This window comes from Castanea sativa, chromosome 2, assembly GCF_040712315.1.
Source record: "Castanea sativa cultivar Marrone di Chiusa Pesio chromosome 2, ASM4071231v1".
NCBI classification, from domain to species: Eukaryota; Viridiplantae; Streptophyta; class Magnoliopsida; order Fagales; family Fagaceae; genus Castanea; species Castanea sativa.
In genome coordinates, this window is record NC_134014.1 from 39,803,868 (window position 1) to 39,822,942 (window position 19,075).

At 32.4% G+C, this 19,075-nt stretch overlaps 1 protein-coding gene across 1 annotated transcript; it reads right to left on the minus strand.

The window, feature by feature from the left end:
* Nucleotides 1-1,177: 1,177 nt before the first annotated feature.
* On the minus strand, nt 1,178-9,928 carry LOC142623289 (tryptophan--tRNA ligase, cytoplasmic-like). Its single transcript, XM_075796683.1, has 11 exons — nt 9,555-9,928; nt 9,340-9,463; nt 8,562-8,747; nt 8,030-8,147; nt 7,402-7,488; nt 5,833-5,925; nt 5,394-5,474; nt 4,616-4,687; nt 4,105-4,173; nt 3,838-3,948; nt 1,178-1,413 (listed from the first exon to the last, which is right to left on the minus strand). The coding sequence occupies exons 1-11, from the start codon at nt 9,793-9,795 to the stop codon at nt 1,363-1,365; spliced, it is 1,233 nt and encodes a 410-aa protein (XP_075652798.1). The 5' UTR covers nt 9,796-9,928; the 3' UTR covers nt 1,178-1,362.
* Between the last annotated feature and the right edge of the window lie 9,147 nt (nt 9,929-19,075).

Sequence of the window (19,075 nt, forward strand, 5' to 3'; positions counted from 1 at the left end):
ATAAGAGCCCCTCCTTATGCGAAAATTATCTTCTACCTTTGTTGCATGCAGCATGACTCTTACAGTATGTGTGGAACCCACTCACCTACAGGACTCGCATGCTATGACTATGTGAGACCTACTACAAATATGAGATACCCTCTTCTTATGTAAATCTTTAAATCTTTAAACTTCTAGTGGATGCAAGATCATAAAGTGCAATAATTATCTCATCCATACAGAATATATATCATCAATCTCAAAACCTCTTTAGAACTGCAACAAGATCATTTATGTTATGGCTCTCAACCAGAACCAATATATTTGAAAATAAGCTCGAATAGCTTATAGCGTTGGTCCAAAACGACAGACCAGTGACCATTGACAGGAACAAAAGACTTTCTGAACCATCTTGCAGATATAGTTTTGGTTGTTCTGGAGACATATTGCCATAACAAATGGCAACATAATCTTCAGGGCCTGACTCTAGAATAACATAGATTTATATTTATTTTTTCATTTGTATAATACAATAGCTACAAAGAAGAAGAAGAGGATGATGAAGATGACCGTGGAACCTCGAAACACAAAGAATCATTGGCTCCACATGCATTCAGAGAAAAGAGGGGTTAAAGATTCGGAGATCACCGCCCTCTGTTCCTCTGAGAGCATGTTCAATGTTTGATTGTTCATTTGAGGTAAAATCTATATTTTCGTTTTTCATGTAACACTCCACAAGTAATCTAGAAGAAAATGTCTAGAAGAGAAATATATAGGCTAATGTTTTAAAACGTTATAATAGTAATTTTGTGCTTCATACTATGTCAGAGATATTTTTCATTCTTTATCATTTAATTTAACTTCAAATTCATGTGATGGTAAATTATAAACTCCATAAAAAGGTAGAACCCTTTCTATATCAGAAAGTGCAAGTTATACCTCAACAAACACAAAATCACCTTATATGAAATTAAAAGAACCATAAATTATGACCTTTTAAATTTTCAATATGTATCTCAAATTAATTAATATGGATATTTTAAGTATCCTTTCCAACTTATATTGCTACTCATCTAGAATAGCTGAAAACATAACCAAATGATAAACACAATAACTAGAACTGCAAAATTCATATGACTCCTTTTTCTAAAGCTGACCATACTCACCCCAACAACTAATAAACTCGCCTTGAAAGACATTCTAGTGAAAGTTTTTAAGTATTATATATTTGTTGTTGAAATTTGTTTGACAAAGTTGAAACACTTTCCTACTGTGAAACGAATGAAATTCAAGTATCTTGAAGTTGAGAAATGTTATCCAAGGAAAAAGGAAGTTGGGACAAAAACTTGGAGAGATCATTTTGACCTGTTCAACGTCTCAAAATTAGTTAAACATATTGGGAAGTGGTCTCACTGCCATAAATGCATCCACCATCTGTAAGAAGAAGAAGAAGAAAAAAGGAATATCAATATTATTCATTCACAATTTTGTACAGTATCAAACAGTACCAACATACTACAGAACGAGGGAAAAGGACAAAGACATAACAACGGTTTCGGACAATTACAAATAAATTCATAGTCATCTTATGTAAAATTTAGAGCTGCATAAACTGATCTAGGTGTTAAACGGCACCAGGTAAATTAGCTTTATTATAAAAAAATTTATCCTAGAAAAATGACAAAAATAATTGTATAAAACAACTATGAAATTTCGTATTTTGGACAGTCAAAAATAATTCTGACTTACGAATAATCAAAATAGTTGTTCCAAACTACATTTCATATTCTTTAGTAGGAGTGTATACTGAAGGTGCTTCATTAACTTAAAGTAAAACCTTTTAGCTAGGAATTTTAAAGACAAAAATGACATCTAGCTATAATATACAAATAAGCAGTAAGTGCATCAGAAACAAGTCAGGAGTTTAAAACTTCCTGAGCATTAATTATACCAGGTCTGAGAAAGATCATCTATGGTACAGATTAGAAGGTTTTAGTCCTTCAATTGTTTGCTTATGAAGGAAAGTTTCATATTTTACATCCAATAAATGGATCTGAATACCATAAAAGACATCTTACAGTTTCTCTTAGCCCATTTTGAAATTTAAATGTACTTTTGAACCATATACATTTCTAATATACATTTTTGACAAGTAAAAACAAGATTGAGATAATAGGAATATAAACATTTCTAATATACATGTGCAGCTAATAAATCAATCGTTATGCATGCTGTTTCACCAGCCACTTTCCGGACTTCAATCTTTTCTCAAGTCCAAGCACATTATCATATTATTATTGTTTTCAGGTCACAGATTAGGAACTTAATTGATAAATCTATTGCTAAGGAAAATTAGGGCGAAGGATGGTAGCAAATTGAGAAGGTGATATTGGATATTGTAAACCCAGGCATCACAGCTAAGGCTCTTAACATCAAACCCAAGAGATGTATGCAATCCTTTTCCTTTTTTACCCCCAGAAAGATTATGTGACTTACACAGACCACTACCAACCAAACTAGGACTAGCGGGATGAATGAAGTGATCAAACTATAGCTGCTCAACTTTTCACTAACCAACCAATATTTTCATATCAAAATCTTGTTCCTTGGTGCCAGTGGAGCAAAAGAAGTGCAGGACATACTAATCGTATCTACCCTAGAAATAAATGAATAAATCTATTGAATGAGAATAATATACGCACCACAGTTGTAGCAGGTTGTCGATCATTTGACAAATTCACACCATCCATTTCAGGTGGATTTTGTCCCGCAGACACACAAGCAATCAAACCCGTAGGATTCATTCTATAGATATCCTGATAATAAAGGGGTGGCAACAGGGCAGGATCTGATCAGGGGTGCCCCATTCCCACCCAGTTACCTCTTTGGGACAAAGAGCAGGGCAGGTCAAGGTCAGAGCAGGTTGGAGGTACTCTTCCATCATTAATGAGATGGCCTCAATATTAATGAGATAGAGATGAAAGACAGAGGAGGGACAGTCTTGAGAGGATGAAGAGAGAGAAAACAAGTGCTTTGGGGAATGATAATAGAAAATGCACAAAAAATAAATTATTAAATAAAAAATATTTAAAAAAGAAAACTATATATATAATTATATATTAAATAAAATCATATACATATGCATTTGGGGCAACGCAGGGTGAGCAAAACCGGTCCCCTCCCCCCATTACCTCTTCAGGGCAGGGAACTGTTTTTTGCCATCTTTGGTTGATAACAGGGAGATCTGTGAAAATTATAACCTAGAAACTACCAATTTTTTGGATTTTTCTGATCATAGCACGATGGAATTGTAAACACAAAAGACCAACAAAAAATTACCCAACTTGAGAGAATACTCAGAGATAGGGAGGAATAAATAGGGCAACTATGCAGCTACTTGACCAAGACTGAAAACCCAAAATAACCCAAATAAAAAGAAATTTAAAAATACCCTCGCATCCACAAACTGCAGAAATTTGTCCAGTTGTCCTTGTTTCATACATACTATGTGTCCTAATTGATGTAAAATGTTATAGGGAATTTCCAAGTATCCCAACTTTGAGATGAGAGAACCTTTCTATAAACATCATTCATTTCATTTTGCTGTTTCGATGGCCTTATAAATTTAGCATCAGTCATTGTAAAGTTACTGATAAAATTAAGAAATTGAGCAGCATAAGATTTGTGGTGGTTTGCAAAATGATAGATCATAAGATTTGTGGTGGTTTGCAAACTTATAGATCCAGTCATCCACCGTATTGCCTGAAAATCTAATTACAAATAACCAGCAACTAACAATGTCTATATCGAACTAAATAACATAAAGCATCAATTTAGCAAACAATGGAGAAAGCTTACTTCATCAGTCACAGCAGCTCGAGCCCTACGATGTCTTTCTACCAATTTAGTTAAAACTTCAATAAGGCGCTGCTTTACCTCACCTGTAAGCATCCGTCCAGCACCATACTCCTGTAAAAGGACAACACAATTATTCTTCAAAAATAACCTAAGCACAGAATTAATTTGTGTTACTTAGAAATAATTAGAAAGATGGAGATACTTGTATAAAACAGCTAAAAAAATTCACCAGAGTAATAATTAATCAACTAGAAAGAGAAACCTGACCTTTTTTGTGTGTTCAAGCTCCGCATCATCCTCCAAGAAAAAGCTTAGGTATTTAATTGGTATATCAACCTGGATAATGAACAAAAACAATTCCTCATCTATATACTATGTACAACAACAACAACAAGCCTTCATCCCAAATTTTGGGGTCAGCTATTCTAAAAGCTGTACATTCACAAAGAATTCCTAACATAAGAAATCAAATTCAGCATTGTCCACTACAATATCATGCAAGTGCACTAAAAGATTAGCAGAATTGCCATATACTTTTCCCAGATAAATAAATAAAAACACCACCTAAATTTTTAATAATTTGGGAGGAAATGGGTAAGAACGGAACACTTTTTTTTTTCTTTGATCAGTTAAGAATGGAACACTTATAGCAAGTAATCCATAAACTATTAGGGAGAAATACTTCAGAAACTATATTTGAAGCATAAGGGTTTGCTTGACCTTATAAGCAATCTACTTCACATACGTTAGCAAAAGGGATAAACAGGAAACATAGTACCTCAAGATTAGCTCCAAGTTGGCGGTGTTTCTCTATTGAATCTTGGCCACCAGAGAATGCATATTTGTTTATCTATAGATAAAAAAACACATGTACTGTAAATAGTAAATATACTAAGAAGGGTTGCCAAAACCATTCATCAAATCATACAAATATAGCAGGAAAAAAGGGATTTTAGCTCATCAAAGTCAAGAAGTATCCAATTGATAAATTACCAATTGTCCCAAAATCATAAAATATTAGGAAGTGGTGAATTTAACCATTTATTCCTCTTTCTCCACATGGACAAAAGTCCAGACAATGAGACAAACAAAAGATTACGTGGAAGCAGAACAAGAGAAAAGAGGCTGGAGCAAGGCTCAATAATTCCCATTATATCCAAAAAAATAATTGGGACAGGAAACCTGATAAATGCCCACAGCACGTACATTCAATTCTAAGATATTGATGCCAAAAGTACTATGTTTCTCTCACACTCCTTAATACAGAGTCAATTAAAGCTATGCATCTTATCCAGTGCATAAAAGTTAATTTGGGCAGGTATTGTCCTTATATATGTTAACAATTGTAGGAGTATTCAGTGTTAAAAGAGACTTATCTGCATCAACAACTTGTCCAAAATACCATGTGTCAACATGAGTATAAAGTCATGATGCCCACTACAGGGATATTGCGCATATATAAATTCTCTTGAACATTCATTGTCCATCATGGTGTGTCCATAAATGGATGTGATTGTCATGTTTAAACCAGCCAACTCGAATTTTCAGAAGCTAACCTTATTTTTTATGTCCTTCTCAGAATCAGTGACATATATGGCAGAATTTGGATCACTAGCAGACATTTTTCCTGTCTCCCCCTGCATGTAACCAGTTTCCACTAACGATCAGTTATGATGTCTTTGTGAGAAATCAATCATAAGCAGTATGAAGCAGAGAGAAGCAGAGACCTTAATCAGGATGAAACAGAAACCATACTTAGGTGTAAGAAAGGAAATTCCAGTAATAATTCTATTGCTAGACATCATTGTCTTCTGATCTTCAAGTATTGCATGGTTAAGATATTTGAAAATATAATTTAATAAAAAATATTGAATAGGTTAATAGTCTCTAACACGCATTACTAGAAAAGGCAATCAAGAAAACCCTTCCTAGAAATCCTTGTCACTCCTATAAGCTTTAGCGCACAATTGGTTCTATGCAAAATCATATAAATACCTGCAGGGCAGGGAAGAATAATGACTCAATCAATGCAGGCTTGTGATATCCGATTCGAGGAGCAACATCTCGTGTCATTCTAAAATAAGGATCCTGAACAACACAACAAAGAAAGCATACTATAAAAACAAATAACAGATGCACACACTGTAAACATACATAGAATTATCGTAAAACCATAAAAATATCCAACCTCACCACAAAATACAAAGAACAAAACAATCATAATCAAATGACATATATGAGACAATTAAATTGAGCATAACAAAAAGATTCCCTGTATTAACCTTCTTAATGATCACATGCATAGATCCGATAAAGTACATCATCAAGCTTCCAATAAATTCTAATATTTTATTCAAATTAAAAACTTACAATCATTTCTAAAAGAGTTGTCCTTATTTGTTTTATATTGCCGAAGATAAAGATACTTTGTGCATTCTTGTTTATATTTTTAAAAGGATGGAAAGGCCTGTTCTTAGAATCTCAGGGTCATCCATACATTTCATTACTGGAAATTATAGGCAGTAGATTCTCTTTCTGATTTGCAATATTCTAATCTGCAAACAGAAATTACAATGGAAACTGAAACACGGTGGTCAATTTAACAATTGTTCTTATCATGACACATTAGGAAGTCATAATGACATACAATTTCCTTGGAGAAGTATTTGGGGCACTAAAGCCCCCAAATTTTTTTTATTTTTTTCATCTAGACAATAGCTTTGTGAAGGATTCTAACTGAGAATAATCTTAATAAAGAGACATCATATTGGTGGATTAATGTTACACGTATTAATGCAGTGTAGCACTTATAACTTCACAGCTTTGTTGCTAGCAAGCATTGGCCTTTCCTCTTTACAGTATTTGGAGATAATTGGTGATGTCTCAAAAAGTGATTGATGTGTACTTTTGTTAGGAAGGATTTTCTGGGCAGCATAGCTAAACTTTGCTTGGAATGATACCACTCTTTGCCTTATGTAGATGCTAATGATGAGATAGAAATCATCAAACTTTTAATAGTGTTGGGATGCCTATCTCATGCTGCAATCTTTATTTCTATGATCTCTGTATGTATGGTCAACTGCATTTGGGAATTGGGACTGTTTCTTATACTTCTCTTGTAAACTTCATTGAATACCTTTGATTGTAATTCTTTAGAGGGTTCTTTTGCATACTTCCTGTGTACTGAGTTATGTTCTTTTATTATTATTATTATTATTATTTTTTAAAAGCTATATTACAAACTTGTTTACAACAAAATATACTTTTGACATTTCAAAATGGAAACCAAATTATTGAAGTCTAATAATAATTTGCTATGACCACTAGTAAAATATTTCTATTCCTTGTTTGTAGCTCCTTAGATTTTCAGCCCTCCAACAATTCCACTATTACAAAGGAAAATAACAAAGTGCATATTACCAACAGAAAATATTCAGCCACTCTAATTATATTTATGGCTCTAAATAACTTACATATGAAGCACACAATATTTTCATAAGCTTAAATAAATTAAATTCAAATTTAGAATGAAAAAGAAAACAATAAACTATGGTAGGAGTTGACCTGGTCAATTGCACAAGGAATTAAGCAACGGAGATTGTCCTTGCCAGAAAATAGGTGCGGAAATGAACTAGGAAATGAGGGAGCTGCCTGCAATAACACACAGTGAAGTATGTTGTATCACTTTCAAGGATATTCCAATGGTCTCTTAACCAACCATCAAAGTGTCAAACAGGGATCTAACAACCATGGATGAAAACTGTTGCAAATTTTACTAAATCTATTATTATATTGTATAATGTATATTTGCCTATGTGGATAAGGCAACACATAAATTGCCATAATATATTCGGTGTTAACCACGCAGGCAATTTATGCTGAATGGACAGCTATTTACTACAAACTATAGAGATCAGATTTCAAAGGCTAAATATAACCTGTACAAGGTAATCTTGTCATCAAATACATACATACATACATACATACATATATATATATATATATATATATATATATATATATATATATATATATAAAGAGAGAGAGAGAGGTGTTCAGTTGAGAACAAATATTTAAATCTTGAACTGTTTCTGAAATGCACAAAAAAGTAATGACGTAAAATATAATAGTCGACACCATGCACATACCATTCACATGGTTTATGTCAACTAAAAGCAGCAAAGGTCTATACCTGTACGGGTGGAAAACTATATTTTCCAATATGATCTTCACCAATAAAACCAAAAATGCCCACAACTTGATTACATGTCACACGCTTTGAAATTTCCACCATATTCCTATAGAATGCACTGCACCAAAAAAAAAAAAAAATCATAACAATCAGTGTGAGCATTCTAACTGTGCATGTACTAAGCATGAAAAATATTTTTTTTTCTCACTAGCATTGAAATGCTTGTATAAGATTTGAGGTGCATAGCATAACCAATGCATAACTGATTTAAATCAATTTTTTTAAAAATATCACTTAGAAAATAATCACCAACAATAATAAAACTAATTCCTCCAAACTTTACTAATATTTTTGAAAGGTTTTCAAAGCATACTTTTGATATTAGTGGAGCACTTTAACGAGTGAAACCTGTGTATGCAGATCAACAACAAAAAGAGTTCATTGTTATGAGCTCCATCATGTCTAATCTAATGCTAAAAACTAGTTTTTTTTTTTTTTTTCATCTTCATGTCAAAATTTATGTATTACTCACCCTCCAACATAATCAAAATCAGAGAAGATGAAGGTTCTCTTGATGTCAAAACCACAAGCAATGATGTCCTTAGCATTCTCCCTCGCTAGTCTTCTGCACTCCTCCACCGTCAGATTTTTCCACAGGAACTTCTCGTCATCAGTTAATTGTATAACAAGTGGAACCTTAAAGACCTCTTGCAAATACCTGCAGCCAAAATCACGCACACACAGAAAATTTTCTCAATAAGCCTAACAACAATTACAATTTTTTCTAAAAGATATAACAAACCCATACATTTGCATCATGGTACAGGCCTAAACTAGTAAAAATTTAGCAGTAAATTATTATTTTTCTTTACCTTCACCTATTAATAACCAAACTGTAAAAGAAGCAGTAATAATTATTTGTTTGATGCCATAAAAATAACAAAAGGTCTTCTTCTTCTTTTTTCTTATATTTTTCATGCACTTTCTCAGCAACAACAACAACAACAACAACAACAACAAAGCATTCGTTCCAAATTTTTTGGAGTTGGCTATGAATCCTCAACAGATAAGTTAGGGTCGATCACGTATATTCTTTTCATCTATCTGAAGTCATACTCTCTATTACTTGTCAATTCACGTAAGCTCAGTATATATTCCATTTAGTGGTAGTTAAGTTAAAAATAAATAAATTACTTTCCAAAAACATAGGAAGCAAAACAACAATAACTAATGCAGTATAACATTTAGTTTTTTTTTTTCAAAAGAATTTACAAAGTTTCTCGGGAAACAAACAGAGTGGACATACTTACTGAGTGAACATAAAGGGAATCAAATGCCCTAAGTGCAAAGCTTCAGAGGAAGGTCCTCTTCCCGTGTACAAATAAAACTTCTCGCCCCTCTCGAATGCATCCAATATATCATTGAAATCTCTGTAATATAGTGGGAAAATCCAAGCATAAAATTCCAAATTTACCCTCAATACACGTATTAGAGTGATTTAGAATTGGGCGGTAGGGGTATCGGTGGGTAAAGAAGACACCGCGGCAGAGGAAGACGTGGGCGTGGTGGGAGGTTAGACGCTCGACGTGATCGATGAGGGAAGGGTCGAGCCTTTGACAGCCAAACTTGTCGATGAGCTTGACGTAGTCGATCTTGCCTCCTTCTTTGGCCGAAACTTCCCATGGATTCACTACCTGTTCTTCTTGATCTTGCTGTGTTTCATTTTCCTTTTCTAATGCTCCTATCTCCGCTGCTTTTCTTTCCATTTCTTTCTTTCTACTACTCTGATTTGAAAAACTAAACCGTTGCAGAAAATCGAGTTAATATTTAAAGGCTAGGACTCGGGGTCGAAGGCATGGACATGGTTGTCACTTTTTAGGATGGGTTGCCGCTTTTTCTTTTTTTCTTTTTTCTTTTCATTTTTTTTTCCCCGGGTTGGAGTCTTGGGCTCTTGGCAATGGTTTATGAGTTTGAGGCTAGGCCGATTGGGGTTGGGCTTGGGCTTGAACCTAGAAAGACCCAACCCATGGGAGCATCAATATACTATATACATTTTTGGGGTATGGTTAGAGTTGTACACTAGTACATACGCAATTACGCATACCTCAATTGATTTTCTAACTATCTAATAAATAAGGTATATAAAAATGGAGGCCTTAACCATTAATTATGCTCACTTACCCAAAAAATAAACATCAATTTTGCTTGCATCCTATTGGGCACCACAGATCCATTTCCTCTAATTAAATCATTTGCAACCTGCGCTAAGGTGGAACGTTTTTTTTTTTTTTTTTGAGAATCGCTAAGGTTGAAGGTTAAATGAATGGTAGATTCAAATTTGTATTTCCTAGGGTCATATAGAAGACATGTTTTTGGTTGTAATCGAGCCAAGTTGAGACAAGTAGTAAATGATTGAGTTAAGCTCAATAATTAAAATAAAATATTTATACTCAATATGAGCTTGTGTCAAACCAATGAACAATATTTGAACTAGAACTTGTCAAAAATCCCAAAAAGGTAAAAACTTTAACATATTTACCACCTAAGAGCACTAGCATCCGATGATGCAAAAAAAAAAATGTCTATTTTATATTCTCAAAACCTACTTTATCTATTTTACCATCTCATTTTATAACTCATCCAACATCTTAGAATCAACTGTTCACAATTGTTAAAAAAAAAAGTAAAAACCTATGCTCGGATGTGAGTGGGTTTTGGTTTATGGGTTGCTAAAATAGTAACTGGGGGATTACTAGTACTCTAGAGGTTGGTAAGAAGAAGAGCAACAAGGGGCAAAGTTTTATCTTTTTCTCCCTAATCCATTACATATGTTCTCAACATCAATTGATGTAACTTGAACCGCGTCTAATAACTATAAAATAGGTAGAAGTTTCAAGAAATTTAACCCAAAAATATAAATTTAAAGAAAGATAATTTTATTTTGCTGGATGTGGCTTGTGAGTGAAGATTGTGGCTCTATGAACGGCTTGAAGCAAATTAGGTGAGACTACATAGGGGTAGATTGAGTGAAATCAATTTTCTTAGCATGAGAGAGAGAGAGATGTTATCCTTAATTATGATAGAAAAATTGAAAGAAGATTGAAGATGAGGCTTATCAAAGAAGATTTTGTGAGCTTCTTTAAAGGAAGCTTACAACTCTAGGCAGTAGAGTGTAGACACTTGAGGGTGATTACTTGATTGGGTAGAGGGAGGAACGAACACATAAAAGATACGTAATTTGGGTGGTTAAAGTGGGAAATGAATGTAACTTGGGGAAACATTTTGGATGATGATTTAAGGGCTTTTGGTGAATATTAATATAAAAGATACATAATTTGGGCGGTTAAAGTGGGAAATGAATGTGGCTACTGCATCCATAATTCCCTTCAGTGGTGCAGAAGGAATGGCCTGAAAATAGAGGGTTACATGCAGCCATTTTAGACTTTTCTAGTAGAGCAAAAAAATGGAATTCTGAAGTGTTTGGAAATCTTTTTGCTAGAAAGAGAAGAGTCCTTGCCAGACTAAATGGTGCTCAAAAAACTTTGGTTGGAAACCTCAATGAGTTCTTACTAGATCTGGAAAAGAAATTAGTCGGGGAGTATTCTCTTATCATGCTCCAAGAAGAGAAATATTGGGCTCTTAAGTCAAGATTGAATGCAACCAATTTTGGGGATCGTAACACTTCGTTCTTTCATGTGATAAAATAAGATGCATTAAAGACTCTTTTAGGAATTGGATCCTCTATGATTTAGAGATTAAGGATCATATTAAAGCTGGGTTTCAGAAACTGTTCTCCACTTAATCTCTTTTTTCTCCAATTGCCTCAAATGTTTCAAAGTTTGCCTGCAGCTATATTTCAGAGGAAGACAACACTAAAATTGATACTGAAGTATTTGATGAAGATATTGTTGGGGTTTATGCCCTAAAACCCAATTTATTGGCATGTATTTAATAATTAAATTGTTTAATTATATGAGACTATCTATAAATGAACTAAGACATTATTATAGTCCATGAAATGCATTGTATGTGATTTATGTGAAAAGTCACAGAAGATATAAATCACAAGTTCTTTGTAAACTCAGAAGTTTAGTTCGTAGTCGGTGATGAAATTGGGCATTTCATCTGCGAAGACTATAACATATCAACTAAGATGATTTGTCTTGATCATGGAAGTGGAGACTTCTAGTTGGTATGTTGATATGTTTTAAGAGTTAAGACATCTTGAACTGGACCGTTGTGAGATTTATTATTCTCCTAACGACTGTCAAATGAATAATAAATCTCACGACTTCTATTTACATCAACTCTAAATCCTGAGAGAATAATGGACATGATCATGAGATGTAGGTTGCTTTGATATATCAGGAGTGAGATCTATTAGTTACGGTCAAAACCTCAGTATGTTGGGCATCCGCATTTAGTGTTGATGGAACATATATTCTCAAGATGGAATTCAAAGTCTCTTAATGGAGATACAAAATATTCCCTTGAGATAAGTTTAATGAATTTAGTTATTCAGAGTGTTAGGCCCAACCACTTTAGTAAGGAGTTACTAAAGTATATATTTATGAAATTGGATTTCATAAATATATGACGAATAACATAAAGGATTAAACCGGGTACTCAATGATTAAGATGTAGTAATCTTCAAAGTGGCAGTCTATATTCATGATTTTGGATTACTACGAATATTTTAATGAAGGGGTTGCATGCATAATAAAGTCTTGAGATATAATTTATTAATAAGGCTTAGAGTGCAATTATATTTATATAGTGGTATTAAATATAATTAATGGTAACTTTAGGCTTGTCAAGAGTTGACGAAAAAGCCCAAGGCCCATTGGAGCTAGTGTCTTATTGATCCCTTTTGGTCCCACTCCAAGCCACACACTAAAGTCCAATTGGAAAGGCCTAATAGGTCAGCCCAATTAGATAATCAATTACTTATAAAGGGAAAAACATACATAATTTTTATTAGTGAAATAAGAAACGGTGTATGAGAGAGTGTGAGACACACTTTCATTCTCCCTTTGAAAACTGATTAAGAGACCACACATCTTGGGCATAAAGTGGAATTGGAGTGAAGATTAAAAGTGTTTCCAAGTGCTTCTAATATTTGTTTTGAATTTCTCCACACCAAGGTACGCTATCTTGTTCTTAAATTCTGAAATTTACATAGTGCATGTTATCAATCATGAATGAAATAAATTCTTGTTTGTTGCTTCCGCTATGTGTTTTGTATGAGATACAAAACCAGAATTTTTCCTTCAATTGGTATCAGAGGCAGGTTTTCATATCATGATTGTATAGCGTGTGATTGAATTTTAGAATTTAAAAAAACTGTTATCTTTGTCTTTCAATTTTCTGCATCATTTGGGTATAATGAAGAGAATCTTTACAAGGATACAGTTTTTTTTTTAACACCAAGAATAACTGTCAAGTGGGATGGTAATTGTCTTCATGTGCCACAGATTGCATTGATTGTCATTTACCAAGTGATTCAACATGTTCCATACGAATGGGGTTGGTAGTTATTGGATGGAAGTTATGCCAATCAAATAACTTTGTTTTGTCTTGCACCGTTTGGCTTGGACATAGATTCATGGAATTGGTGCATGGCTTGCATGGAATAAAAGTTTTTGCATGGTTTAACTTTCAAGTCTTGGTTTATATGGCTTGCATGGTTTGAATGTGGGTTGACTATTCAAAGTTTTCTTTGTCTTGCATGTTTTATGGCTATGAAAAGATCAATCCATATATATATATATATATATATATATATTGCAAGTGGGACCCAATAGATATTAGTGTAAACATGGAATCCTAGACTTCATGAATTCCATCTTGAATTTGCACACCATGCATTCAACCGTGGGCCATAATATAATATATATATATATATATATATATATATATATATATGTAAAGTACATATATAGGTATATTATATTATATTATATTATATATATAGTGTAATAAATATATATTACATATATTAATTTGTATATTATATTATATATAATATAATATGAATTTTTATATGTAATAAGGATTTTTATTACGTTATATATATATATATATATATATATATATATATATATATATATATATATATTTATATGAGTTAATGCTAGTTTAATGAAATTTATTCCTAATGAGATTAGGATTATATTTTTTCACATGTCTAGCATTATTATGGTTCTTGATCTGTAAATCTTCGTTGATAAAATCAAAAAGTGTTTTTGATGGCAGAACAATAAAGATGTAAAAAACAGTTACTTGAAAATTCTGAAAAAATCAGTTTTGCGAGTCTCGATCGATCGAGAATTCCTTTTGACCGATCAAAGGCACTGAATTTTGAATTTTCACTTGTTTTTGACTAAGTGTTAAAACTTTAATAAAAGCAAGGCTATATGATTAATTTTATAGTCTTTAAAAGTTAAGGATATTTATTAATCATTATCTAACTAAAAGACCTACCGAGATCAAAGATGTTAGTTAAATAGAACTCTTAGTCCTAAATTGTTTTATGATTAAAAGTTCTTAATTTATTTTAATTAGAGGGTTTTAATGAGATTAAAATTCTAATTAAAAAGTTATATAGTTTCTAATGAGATTAGAATCTTTTATTTAGTAAATTAAGGAAAGAGTTCTATATAACTAATTTTTGATTCATTAGTGTTTAAGGAATCCTAAATAGTTTAGGACTTCCATTTTAGTTAGTGATTCTAATGAGATTAGAGTCTTGAACAAGTGCAAGGTTATTAGTTGTGATGGGATCACAATTATTTAAGAAAAACCCAAATAACGAGTGGGAGTACTTAAATAACCCTTTTATTAAGTTTATTGTAATGTGAATAAATACATTGTCTTGATTTCGAGTCTTGCATTCCATGCGGAGGATATTTACTTCACGGATTACAAGGTTAAACTTCTTTGTGATTAAGCGAATGTTCGTTACACTAAAGTGACGTGACTTAGTAACATCACATCGAATTTAAACAATTAAACACATTTGATGTGTATGGTTAAATTTGTGATTAGATCACAATGTTTTTAGGACAATCCACTTGTTTTAAAATTTCTAGTGGGAGAGAGATACAAGGGTTGGATCTCACGACCTCCATTGTTGGTTCATAGTAGTGTGAAATATATACTCTGTCTTTGCTTCGAGCTTAGCATTCCATGCGGAGAGTATTTATTTCATGGTACTACAGGATTGAATTTCTTGGTTTATAGTAGTTTGATCAAACACCTTGTCTTATAGTAGTTTGATCAAACACCTTGTCTTAGCCTCGAGCTTTGCATTCCATGCGGAGGGTGTTTTATATAATGGCACTACATAATAAGCCTGTTTAAAGGGATGAAATGTGGCTACACATGATTCTAGGCAATGGTGTACACTAGACTAAGTTTGATAGTATCCTCTATGCTGAGTTCTTGCTATTATCACTTAGAGGCCAAAGAAATAGCGGCAAATTATTTTGTTTGGTAAGAGTTACCATGATAGCATTAATAATGAGAGTAATTCTCGCCTGATCGTAGTGGTTGGTATTCACTCTATGTTGAGGAATATTAATTGCGGGATTAGGTTGTCATTGCACCTAGTATAGTATGTTTTTTGGGTTTTATACTATATGATTATGGATGCAAAATATAATGTCCCTGTAATTATGTTCATAGTCTCGAATTGAAGTTGCCATAAATTTTTGTTCTCTAACTATTTTTTTTTATTGAATCACATTAATTAAGATATAATTTTGGACATGGTGCTTAAGGAGCTGAAGTACATATATATGTTTCAATTCAGCATTATCATAATTTCCTATGCATAATGCATTGATGGAAGATGGCTTATGATATGATCATAATCTCCATTGAAATGCTAATATGTTACATTGGCTTTTATCTCAAATGTGCTACAGCATGAGATGCAAGAGTTAGTACTAGACTTAGACTTTGTATTAAGTCTAAATGAGATGTTTGGTATGAAATATCGTGCTACTAGACGATATTTAATATAAGTCATATTGAGTGCCAAGAAAAGCTTAAGTAGTTCCAATTCTATATCATTTTATGAAAATATTTTCATTTTAAAATGAATTGGAATTCTTGGATGTAGAGATTAAATGTTAATCTCATATGGATATGATCCATAAGTCCATGTTAGAATCATTTGACCAATTCAGATTGTTTTGAAAATAAATTTTTTTTATATTATCTGAATTGATGAGTGAGTTCTACACAACGGAAGACATCCTAAAAGCTAAGGCTAGGATCAATATGATTTAATTCAAATTCTTAACCTAGACTGAAAGGAAAAGGTGATAAGAAGAGGAATTAAAATACCAAACAGTTGGGCAAGCTATTTGCCCTAGTAGTTGCCAAAAGGAAATTAGACTCAAAAGTATGACCAAAAGGAAAGTGTTTCCGTTTTGGTAAAACTAAGTTTTGTCCATGATTGTTTTCTAGATGGAGATTTACATGTTTTACTTTTTAAAGAGAAAGTTTTCATCTTTTGGTGTTGTATGTTTTTGGCACTTATGTCTAGATCTTATTAATCTAAATGATATTCAAGATTGGTGAAAGATGGGCTTTTAGAACCATTATTTGTTAAATTTTCAATCTATGAATTCTATTTAGAGGATAATATGATCTAGGGTTCCTTTATTGTAAATGAATATAATATCAATGACTTCTTTAAGTCAGTGCATACATAAAGGAGGAATAAGACTCTTTTAGAAATAGTAAAGTACATGATAAGTATTTCCATTTCCTTATTTCTTTTGGAGATATACTCTATGTATTACTATACATTTTCTAAAATTGATTTCAAAAGTTTGTTCCTAAGACATTTGTCAAATTGTGGATTAGGTAAAAACCTAGTATATGATACTTCCACTTTTGGGGATGTCTAACACTTGTGCTAGAAAGGAAGTCTAACAAAATGAAATCAAAAGGTAGAAAAATGTGTGTTTATGTTGAGTATCCAAAAGGAATTTCAAAAGATTGTTTTGGTAGTCATAAAGAAGATAAGATGTTTGTAAAGTACAAATACAAAGCTCTTGATGATGACTATGTGAATAATCTTAAAGCTATACATAGAATCGTTCTAGAAGAAAAATGTCATAATTTGTTGTAAGACAATTATGAAATACATTTAGAAATGAGATGGTTGTATTAGATACATCACAAGGAATTATTCTAGATATATAACTAATACACCAATACAATATCGTAGTGGGAGGATTATCAATTATCAAATAAATTCATACTTTTGGAATAAACTTTTGAAGTCATTCCGCAAGGATATGAATTTGATCATCGGTCCTACGTTGAGGCAATAGATGATATAAATATGGATTACTGGATCAAGGTTATATAAATAAAATTATATTCTATTTAAAGTCTAGAACTTGTAGAGGAGCCTAATGGCATTAAGCCTATTGCTCTTAAATAGGTCTACAAGAAAAATTGAGATTGATAGATTTGAAGGTGCAAACCTTCAAAGTCAAGACTAATGGTGAAAATATTTATTCAGAACGAAATGGTTCGACTATGAAAAGATTTTTTCACCAATAGTCAAGTTTGACTTTATCTAGATTCTCTTATCCATTATATTTCATTTGAATGAAATATGGCAATGGATATCAAGAAAGTTTCTTTTAGTAGCAATCTTGAGGAAGACATCTATATGATATAACTAGACTTATACATAGCAAAGAAACGGTAGTATTTAGATTGCAAGTTCCTTAAATTCCATTTAAGGATTAAAGCAAGCATCTAAATCATAAAATATTATCTTTGACCAAGAAATCAAATTGTTTGATTTTGATCAAATATTAAAAGGCCTTATGTGTGTATAGCTATATAGAATAATAAATTTCTTAATGTATGTTGATGGCATTCTAATCATTTAGAATGATGTTGATTTATTGTCATCAATGTGTTTTTGATTGTCTAGTCCTGTTTGATATAAAGTACTTGGGAAAGACTGGTCACATCCTAAGAATTAAACTTTGTTATAATTCAGAAACTAGGATGTTAGGTCTATCTCAAACTGCTTAAATAGATTAGATTATGCAATAAATTTGGCTGTAACTTGTTTCCAAGCCTTGCCTTAGAGTGATTATGAATTACTCTAAAGGGAAATAAGTGTCAGATATATGATAAATTGTCTTTGAGGGCAAGTGGGAGATTGTTGGGGTTTATGCCCTAAAACCCAATTTATTGGCATGTATTTAATAATTAAATTGTTTAATTATATAAGACTATCTATAAATGAACTAAGACATTATCATAGTCCATGAGATGCATTGTATGTGATTTATGTGAAAAGTCACAGAAGATATAAATCACAAGTTCTTTGTAAACTCAGAAGTTTAGTTCGTAGTCGGTGATGAAATTGAGCATTTCATCTGCGAAGACTATAACATATCAACTAAGATGATTTGTCTTGATCATGGAAGTGGAGACTTCTAGTTGGTATGTTGATATGTTTTAAGAGTTAAGACATCTTGAACTGGACCGCTGTGAGATTTATTATTCTCCTAACGACTGTCAAATGAATAATAAATCTCACGACTTCTATTTACATCAACTCTAAATCCTGAGAGAATAATGGACATGATCATGAGATGTAGGTTGCTTGGATATATCAGGAGTGAGATCTATTAGTTACGGTCAAAACCTCAGTATGTTGGGCATCCGCATTTAATGTTGATAGAACATATATTCTCAAGATGGAATTCATAGTCTCTTAATGGAGATACAAAATATTCCCTTAAGATAAGTTTAATGGATTTAGTTATTCAGAGTATTGGGCCCAACCACTTTAGTAAGGAGTTACTAAAGTATATATTTATGAAATTGGATTTCATAAATATATGACGAATAACATAAAGGATTAAACCGGGTACTCAAGGATTAAGATGTAGTAATCTTCAAAGTGGCAGTCTATATTCATGACTTTGGATTACTACGAATATTTTAATAAAGGGGTTGCATGCATAATAAAGTCTTGGGATATAATTTATTAATAAG

Excerpts from the sequence above, each read along its gene's own strand:
- LOC142623289 (XM_075796683.1), bottom strand. The coding sequence starts at position 9,795 with ATGGAAAGAAAAGCAGCGGAGATAGGAGCATTAGAAAAGGAAAATGAA. Across the intron at positions 9,464-9,554 it reads CCGCGGTGTCTTCTTTACCC|ACAGAGATTTCAATGATATA; the intron begins ACCGATACCCCT and ends TCCCACTATATT. Across the intron at positions 4,688-5,393 it reads AGAAGGACATAAAAAATAAG|ATAAACAAATATGCATTCTC; the intron begins GTTAGCTTCTGA and ends TTTTATCTATAG.